Source organism: Triticum dicoccoides, chromosome 6B, assembly GCF_002162155.2.
Source record: "Triticum dicoccoides isolate Atlit2015 ecotype Zavitan chromosome 6B, WEW_v2.0, whole genome shotgun sequence".
Taxonomy (NCBI): domain Eukaryota; kingdom Viridiplantae; phylum Streptophyta; class Magnoliopsida; order Poales; family Poaceae; genus Triticum; species Triticum dicoccoides.
In genome coordinates this window covers 670014305-670024146 of record NC_041391.1, presented here as the reverse complement: position 1 = coordinate 670024146, position 9842 = coordinate 670014305, and the positions used below count along the sequence as shown (strand labels likewise).

Here is a 9842-nt window from a genome sequence, read left to right as displayed (position 1 = left end):
ACCTCCGCAGTCAGTGCGGCAGAGGTCAGCAGTGCAGCCTGCATTCCCATATTGACATATTTATGTTAGACTCCTGCGTATATTTTTTTTAGATCCTCAGTCCGGCTTTTCTTTCCGAACACCACACTGAGCATCAGGGGCTACTGTCTATGCGGTAACATTTTTATATGTTTTGAATACATACCTCAAAGCCTGTTAACAGGCTCGTACAGGCTTCTGTCAGCCCGCTCTTGGCGGACTGAACCTTCTGAATCACTGCACTCATAACAGTACGGTGTTCCTCATTGATGGAGGCGCCGTTAAGCACCTCCAGCAAATTGCCCGGCGCCTCCGGTTGGACGGAGGTCGCCGGTGTCGTAGGCTTGCCCTTCTTACGAAGGCGCCGCCTGCCGGACTCCGGAACCACTGAAGGTTCCGGAGCACTGTACGGCCCATGGCCGGACTTAGACACCTCTGGGGCTTTACCCCCTTTGGGCCTGGAATCCGAGAGGTCGCCTTGCGGTGCCTCGAGGACCACCTCCTCCTGGTTTTTTCCCTTTTGGGACTCCACCTCGGCGTCGTCCGCAGGGAGCAGGGAGGAGGCCGTCGGAAGTGAAGCGCTATTCACATCCGACGAATCCAGGGAGCCGCTCGACGAATCGCCGAGCTGAGCCTTGGGCGGACTGCATGATTGAATTCGGCGTCAGAAGGTATCGTATAATAGAGGAGCGCCATAAGTTATTCGGGTATCCTTTTCTTTCCTCCCCCCGCTGGAGGGGGAGAGGCTTCTTCTTCTTCCTCCTCCTCGTCCTTAGAGGCGGAGGGTGCTTCGGGGTTGTCAGGCGATGAATCCGACACCACCAGGCGTCGGGAACTCTTTCGAGTCCCCGTGGCCTTCTTCTTGGCCTTCTTCTCCGGCACCACGTGAGGTGCCAGAACCAGCAGCTTTGTTAGACGAGCGTCCGCTGGGTCTTCGGGCAAAGGAGCCGGACAGTTGGTCCGTCCGGCCTTCTTCTGCCATTCCTGTTAAAGGGGTGGGAGTTTAGATCCCGCATAGAATCAAAACTATGGAAAACAAATACCCCGTAATGGGAAAATTAAGCTTACCGCACTGGCTTGGCGCTTTGCGCAGAATCCGCGATCCTCGGTGATGGGAGGGTGGACCTCGAAGCTCTTGAAAAGCATCTTCCAGGCATCTTCGTGCGTTGTATCGAAGAGCCTGGACAAAGTTTGGTGCTGAGCCGGGTCGAATTCCCACAGATTAAAGGCCCGTCGTTGACACGGGAGGATCCGGCGGAAAAGCATGACCTGGACTATGGTGACGAGTTTGACCTTCCTGTCTATCAGATCTTTGATGCAGGTTTGAAGTACGGTCACCTCTGCCGAACTACCCCACGACAGGCCCGTCTCTTTCCAAGATGTGAGCCGTGTGGGGATGCCAGGTCGGAATTCGGGGGCCGCTGCCCATTCAGGGTCATGCGGCTCGGTGATATAGAACCACCCCGACTGCCACCCTTTGAGGGTCTCTACGAAGGCGCCCTCAAGCCATGTAACGTTGGCTATCTTCCCCACCATGGCGCCTCCGCACTCCGCTTGACGTCCGCTCACGACCTTCGGCTTGACGCTGAAGATCTTCAGCCATAGGCCAAAGTGAGGCTGGATGCGGAGAAAGGCCTCGCACACGACGATAAACGCCGAGATGTTGAGGATGAAGTTCGGGGCCAGATCGTGGAAATCCAGGCCGTAGTAGAACATGAGCCCCCGGACGAACGGGTGAAGAGGAAAGCCCAGTCCGTGGAGGAAATGGGGGAGAAATACGACCCTCTCATGGGGCCTCGGGGTGGGGATGAGTTGCCCCTCATCTGGAAGCCGGTGCGCGATGTCGTCAGACAAGTATCTGGCCTTCCTTAACTTTTTGATTTGCCCCTCCGTGACGGAGGAGGCCATCCATCTACCTCCGCTCCGGACATGATTGGAGAAAGGTTGAGGTGGGAAGTGCGGACTTGGGCGCTGGAGCTTGAGTGCGCAGGGATGGATAAGCAAAGGAGGAAGAAGGCGTAAATGGAAAGGGTGGATCCTTATCCCCTTATATGGGTGGTCGAAACTATAAGCCCCCACCAGCCTAATAAAACTCGCTTATCTCCCAAGCGTCGTGGTTAATGGCGTGGTTGGGTTACCCACGCCCGTATTGATGAGAATCCCGGAATAAGGGGACACGATCTCTGCTTTGACAAGACGTGCCAAGGAAACCGCCTCGCTAAACATGCTGAGGTGGAACGGTAAAATGATTCGAATAAAGGCTTGGCCGTGGCGTGATGTCACGCTGCAGAATACGTCAACAGATTAGATTTGTGCAGATATTATTCTCTCTACGATGGTATGTGGAACTTATTTTGCAGAGCCGTACACTATCCTTGTGTTCAACATCTTCTATGAAGTATTCGGAGGAGGAACCCGCCTTGCAATGTCGAAGGCAATTTGCGCGCCGGACTCGTCGTCATTGAAGCCTGGTTCAGGGGCTACTGAGGGAGTCCTGGATTAGGGGGTGTCCGGATGGCCGGACTATGACCTTTGGCCGGACTCCCGGACTATGAAGATACAAGATTGAAGACTTCGTCCCGTGTCCGGATAGGACTTTCATTGGCGTGGAAGGCAAGCTTGGCGATATGATATGAAGATCTCCTCCCATTGTAACCGACTATGTGTAACCCTAGCCCTCTCCGGTGTCTATATAAACCGGGGAGTTTTAGTCCGTAGGAACAACAACAATCATACCATAGGCTAGCTTCTAGGGTTTAGCCTCTCTGATCTTGTGGTAGATCAACTCTTGTACTACCCATATCATCAATATTAATCAAGCAGGAGTAGGGTTTTACCTCCATTGAGAGGGCCCGAACCTGGGTAAAAACATCGTGTCCCTTGTCTCCTGTTACCATCCGCCTAGACGCACAGTTCGGGACCCCCTACCCGAGATCCGCCGGTTTTGACACCGACAGTGTGTGTTTCACATTAGTGTGGCATATGTTTTGTTATATAAGAGTGTGTGTTTCGCATATTGATCTCGGTTTTTGACAAATTTCTTGTGTTTTCTCTGATGGAAGCAGTCACATGACCCCAACTTTCATTACGGAAATGGAGTTATACATCATCCAACTGACAACCTTTTACACTTGACTGATGCGACAAACTGCAACACCAAAAATACCAGCATGCATCCTCCTCATATATCTAGCTATATCTACAAGATGCTCTCTCGGAAATTTGCACGGAACAACATACCATGCAAATAATCTTTCTACTACTAAGCACCAATAACCTCCCAACACCATTGAACAGAGAACAACAAAGGACTAAAAATAGACAAGCTGAAGAGCCACGCCGACGGAACAACTTCATTCTCCCCACAGTCGGTCCTATCCATGACCACCACCATAGACATCGCTCGCCACTTGGGCCAGCCTCTTAGTCACTTCCCTAAGAATGTTTAGCACTCCTCCTTTCTGTAAAAGACTTCCCTAAGAATGTTTAGCACTCATCTTTTTCTGTAGAACAACCCAAAAAATCCAGTAGAGAGCATAGAGTAGAGATCACAACACTAGGATCTTTAAGTAAAATGCTTTGAAACCATGACTTTTTTCATAACAACCAAAGTAAAGCAGCACACCAACGGAAACATCGACACGATCTTTATCGGTATAGGTTAGGATCCTAAGATGAGCAGATTTTTTCTTAGATGGTTAATATCTGTCATGCCTAAGCCAAGCCATGACCCTTTTGGCCTCCACATCATCAATGTAGAGGAAAGGGGTGGAAAGGAATGTGATGGCAACCAAAAATAAGAAGGATTTCTAGGGGGTGATGGAGTCACCAAAGGATGACCTATCTTGCTAGAAGACAAATCCTGGTACTCACATGTACACACGTGCACGCCGATGTTCATGGGTCACTGGTCGACCATAAATCGTGTTCAATAAGGGGAACACATTAGGTGTGGCGTGTGTTGCGTTATATAAGAGTGTCTATTTCACATATTTATCTCGATTTTTGATGATTTTCTTGTGTTTTTTCCGGTGGAAGTGGCCGCACCCGCACGGCCCCAGTTTTCATTACGGCAATGGAGTTACACATCATCCAACAGACAACCTCTTTCACTTAACTGATGCAACAAACTACAACACCAAAAGCGGTAGCATAGATCCTCATATGTCTAGTTATATCTATATGACCCTCTTTCAGAAATTTGCATAGGACAACATATCATGAAAACAACTTTCTACTTCTGAGCACCAAAAACCTGCAACGCCACTAAACAAAGAACAACAAAAAGACTAAAAATAGACAAACTGAAGAGCCGCACTGACGGAACAGCCTGAGCAGATTCTCCCCACAGTCACGCCCAACCATGAGCGCCACCATAGACATCGCATGCCACTTGGGTCAGCCTCTTAGTCACTTCCCTAAGAATGTTTAGCACTCCTCTTTTCTACACAAACAGCCCAAGAACCCAACAAAGAGCATAGAGTAAAGATCACATCAGTAGGGTCTTTAGATAAAATGCTTTGAAAACAAGATTTATTTCTTGTTTTTCATAACAACCAAAGTAAAGCACCACACCAACGGAAAACAACCGGCACGATCTTTACCAATATAGGTTTTTTGGGATCTAGTTCCGACAAAGATCAAATAAGGACATTGGCTTTTGAGATTGGTTGTGGCTAGGTCCCTGTCGACTGAGATCCAACCAAGCCTCAGTCAACTGGTATAACATACAAGAAAGAAAAAGGAAAAGCTGAAAAGAAAATTTTGCACGGATCTTAATGCAGGATCTCACGGATATAGCATCGACTGAGACTTAACCAAGTCTTAATTGACTGGGATTTAGCAAGACTGTTTGAGATTGCCCAAAGAACTCCCTACAACATTCCAAAACGATTTTACCATGTTGAATAAATAAGAGAAAAGATGTTCATGTGAAGGTGTGTGGGCTATGTGATGGTGGCGGTGCCTCGCTCGTAACTAGTGGAAGAAAAACCCAGCTGCGTGCGCGCTGCACTGCACTGCACTGGACAGCAGCAAGCGCATGCAGGAGTAGGAAGAGCAGGGGTGAGCCGCGCGGGTCGCGCGATGGGAGCTCGCGGCCGCTGCATGCGGCGTGGACCGGTCGTGCGGCAGTGAGCTACCCCCGCCCGCGGCGAGCCCAGTGGCGCGGTATAAGGATCCTAGGGCGCCCACCTCCTCGTCTTCTTCAAGCACCACACGGACCGCCACCTCCCCCCTCCCTCCTCCCCATCCATGAGCTCCTAACCCCCCAGTCGCTCCCAGCTTGCTCGGCGCGCCACCAGCACACCACACCACAGCTCAGCCCACCAGCCGCCGCCGCGGACCACCACCACCAGCAGCAGCAGCAGCGCGCGCCTCCCCTCCTCTCCCCTCCCCGCGCGCGCGCGGCCACACCCACCCACGCACGCGCCAGGGCGGCAAGGCGGCCGAGAAGGAGCGGGCGGGACCGAGACCGGCGGAGGCAGCCGGCCGGCGGCATGGCGTCCATGACGCTGGAGGACGTGAAGAACGAGACGGTGGACCTGGAGACCATCCCGGTGCAGGAGGTGTTCACCCACCTCAAGTGCAGCAAGCAGGGGCTGACCGGCACCGAGGCCCAGAACCGGCTCACCATCTTCGGGCCCAACAAGCTGGAGGAGAAGACGGAGAGCAAGCTGCTCAAGTTCCTCGGCTTCATGTGGAACCCGCTGTCCTGGGTCATGGAGGCCGCCGCCGTCATGGCCATCGTGCTCGCCAACGGCGGCGGCAAGCCCCCCGACTGGCAGGACTTCGTCGGCATCGTCACCCTGCTCTTCATCAACTCCACCATCAGCTTCATCGAGGAGAACAACGCCGGAAACGCCGCCGCCGCGCTCATGGCCGGCCTGGCACCCAAGACCAAGTGCTTGAGGGACGGCAAGTGGAGCGAGATGGACGCCTCCTTCCTCGTGCCCGGCGACATTATTAGTATCAAGCTCGGGGACATCATCCCCGCCGACGCCCGGCTGCTCGAGGGCGACCCGCTCAAGGTCGACCAGGCCGCGCTCACCGGGGAGTCCATGCCCGTGAACAAGCACGCCGGCCAGGGCGTGTTCTCCGGGTCCACGGTCAAGCAGGGCGAGATCGAGGCCGTCGTCATCGCCACCGGCGTGCACACCTTCTTCGGCAAGGCGGCGCACCTCGTCGACAGCACCAACAACGTCGGCCACTTCCAGCAGGTGCTCACCGCCATCGGCAACTTCTGCATCATCTCCATCGGCGCCGGGATGCTGGTGGAGGTCGTCGTCATGTACCCGATCCAGCACCGCGCATACCGCGACGGCATCGACAACCTGCTCGTGCTCCTCATCGGCGGCATCCCCATCGCCATGCCCACCGTGCTGTCCGTCACCATGGCCATCGGCTCCCACCGGCTGTCGCAGCAGGGCGCCATCACCAAGCGCATGACCGCCATCGAGGAGATGGCCGGCATGGACGTGCTGTGCAGCGACAAGACGGGCACGCTGACGCTCAACAAGCTCACCGTCGACAAGACGCTCATCGAGGTGTACGGCAAAGGTGTAGACAAGGACATGGTGCTCCTGTACGCCGCCAGGGCGTCCCGCGTGGAGAACCAGGACGCCATCGACACGTGCATCGTGGGCATGCTCGCCGACCCCAAGGAGGCCCGCGCCGGCATCCAGGAGGTGCACTTCCTCCCCTTCAACCCCGTGGAGAAGCGCACGGCCATCACCTACATCGACGGCAAGGGCGACTGGCACCGGATCAGCAAGGGCGCGCCGGAGCAGATCATCGAGCTGTGCCGGATGCCCAAGGAGGCCGAGAAGAGGGTCCACGGCCTGATCGACCAGTACGCTGACCGGGGCCTCCGGTCGCTGGGGGTGTCGTACCAGGCGGTGCCGGCCAAGAACAAGGACAGCCCCGGCGAGCCGTGGCAGTTCGTGGGGCTGCTGCCGCTGTTCGACCCGCCCCGGCACGACAGCGCGGAGACGATCCGGCGCGCGCTGCACCTGGGCGTGAACGTGAAGATGATCACCGGCGACCAGCTGGCGATCGGCAAGGAGACGGCGCGGCGGCTGGGCATGGGCACCAACATGTACCCGTCCACCACGCTGCTGGGCGACAAGAGCACGGACATGAGCAGCCTCCCCATCGACGAGCTGATCGAGAAGGCGGACGGGTTCGCCGGGGTGTTCCCGGAGCACAAGTACGAGATCGTGAAGCGGCTGCAGGACCGGAAGCACATCTGCGGCATGACCGGGGACGGCGTGAACGACGCGCCGGCGCTGAAGAAGGCGGACATCGGGATCGCGGTGGACGACGCGACGGACGCGGCGCGGTCGGCGTCAGACATCGTGCTGACGGAACCCGGGCTGAGCGTGATCGTGAGCGCGGTGCTCACCAGCCGCGCCATCTTCCAGCGGATGAAGAACTACACCATCTACGCCGTGTCCATCACCATCCGCATCGTGCTGGGGTTCATGCTGGTGGCGCTGCTGTGGAAGTTCGACTTCGCGCCCTTCATGGTGCTCATCATCGCCATCCTCAACGACGGCACCATCATGACCATCTCCAAGGACCGCGTGAAGCCGTCGCCCACCCCCGACTCGTGGAAGCTCAAGGAGATCTTCGCCACCGGCGTCGTCCTCGGCACCTACATGGCCCTCGTCACCGTGCTCTTCTTCTACCTCGCGCACGACACCGAGTTCTTCCCGGTACCTACCTACCTCCGACTCTTCTTCTTCCTCCGACTCCTCCTCCTCCTCTCCGGCGATCCACCATGAATGATTGATTATAGGGAAGATAACTGAGATGATGAAATGAAAAATGCAGGAGACGTTCGGGGTGCGGTCGATCCGGGAGAACGAGAAGGAGATGATGGCGGCGCTGTACCTGCAGGTGAGCATCATCAGCCAGGCGCTCATCTTCGTGACGCGGTCGCGGAGCTGGTCGTTCGTGGAGCGGCCGGGGGCGCTGCTGGTGATCGCCTTCTTCGTGGCGCAGCTGATCGCGACGTGCATCGCCGTGTACGCCAACTGGGAGTTCTGCAAGATGCAGGGGATCGGGTGGGGGTGGGGGCTCTCCATCTGGGCCTTCACCGTCGTCACCTACATCCCGCTCGACATCCTCAAGTTCATCATCCGCTACGCCCTCAGCGGCAGGGCCTGGAACAACATCAACAACAAGGCAAGCCACTCCCATCTCTCCTCCATTGCCCACCTCCATTTCTAAGCTCCATTTGCTAGAGCTCATCTCATGTTTGTCCATGGAATGAATCCAACAGACGGCCTTCACCAACAAGAACGACTACGGCAAGGTGGAGAGGGAGGCGCAGTGGGCGACGGCGCAGAGGACGCTGCATGGCCTCAACCAGGGCAGCAGCAACTCGGAAATGTTCACCGACAACAACGGCTACCGCGAGCTCTCGGAGATCGCCGAGCAGGCCGCCAAGCGGGCGGAGGTGGCCAGGCTCCGGGAGCTGCACACGCTCAAGGGCCACGTCGAGTCGGTCGTCAAGCTCAAGGGGCTCGACATCGAGACAATAAACCAGAGCTACACGGTATGATCGTCGACGACGACCATCCTCCTCGTCGTCGGCGATAGGCAGGGCAGCGCAGCGATATCTACACTTCTAAGTTCTTTTGCCTCCCGGCGAGGGAGGCTGGAAGCGGGGAAGATTGGTTCGGATTCTCAGGGTTGGGTTTTTTCTTTGACCTAGATGTTAAGAAGAAGTTGGTTTTATTTGTATTTTTCAGTGGGGAGGGGGAAGAAGAGTGCCCTCTCTTCAGTATGTATAGGAGTACGGTTTTGAGTTTATGTTCTTCTTTTGCTTGTAATATGTTAGCGTGTTGTGTGGAATAAATACTCACTCATACAAGGAAAGTGAAACTTGTTCAAACATACTCCGTCCGTCCCATAATATAAGAGCATTAAGCGTTTAGTGTCGAAAACGAACGCACTAGTGTTAAAAACGCTCTTATATTATGGGACGGACGGAGTACTTGCCTAGGCAAACCCCAGCAGACAATGTACACCAGTAATTTCATCGCTGGAGACTGTCAGCAAAAGAGAGACAGTTTAACAGAGCAAAACCAGCTGAAAGAAACCCCCACACAACCCAACAGAAGTGCCGTGGATCAAGAAAGGTTAGCATCGCTTGAACACAGTAGCCTCAGAGCAATCTAAAGGAACTCAAAACAGGGGTACAGAGAAAGCAAATTCGCTGGACATAGCTCGGCTAAGCATGCACGAGCTCCTGCAGCGATGCGTAATCTTTCATTAATGAAGCCATGGCTTGTCTACTACACACACCAGAAGGCAGATGAAATAGTGGTGACTGATGATTCAAAAAAGAAGAGCTCAAGGTGAAAGGCGGTATTCTTTAACAGTCATAATTATCAACATACAGCCATAAACATAACTAAACAGAGCGAAGAACAGATGAATTGAAATACTTCAAGTGGTCATCGTCATTCAACACAGTACATATGATTAACAGTCATGAACTGTCAAATGCACACACAAACAAATCAGGGATGCTTAACCCATGAAGAACACTATACCTATAAGCAGATGGATCAGTGATGATTCAACATAGCGCAAAGGCGACTGGGTATTCCAACATTGCACAATAACTAGGTAACCAGAAAACCTAAACAAAATCAGTTGGCTCAACGTATGCTCAGAAACCAGAACTCACAGAACCTCTGGCGATCCTCTAACGCTAGGAAGACCGTATTTAAGTTACTAGCGGTCATATTTTGGTCACCAGCCATAAGCTCCAGCTAAAATTGAAAATACATCAGCTCCTATAGGGGGAATGT

General features: G+C 54.2%; 1 protein-coding gene across 1 annotated transcript; it reads left to right on the top strand.

The window, feature by feature from the left end:
- The first annotated feature begins 5500 nt into the window (after positions 1 to 5500).
- Positions 5501 to 8890, top strand: LOC119320854 (ATPase 2, plasma membrane-type-like). Its single transcript, XM_037594776.1, has 3 exons — positions 5501 to 7733; positions 7852 to 8205; positions 8303 to 8890. Exons 1-3 carry the CDS (start codon positions 5517 to 5519, stop codon positions 8582 to 8584), a joined length of 2853 nt encoding a protein of 950 aa, XP_037450673.1. The 5' UTR covers positions 5501 to 5516; the 3' UTR covers positions 8585 to 8890.
- Positions 8891 to 9842: the final 952 nt, after the last annotated feature.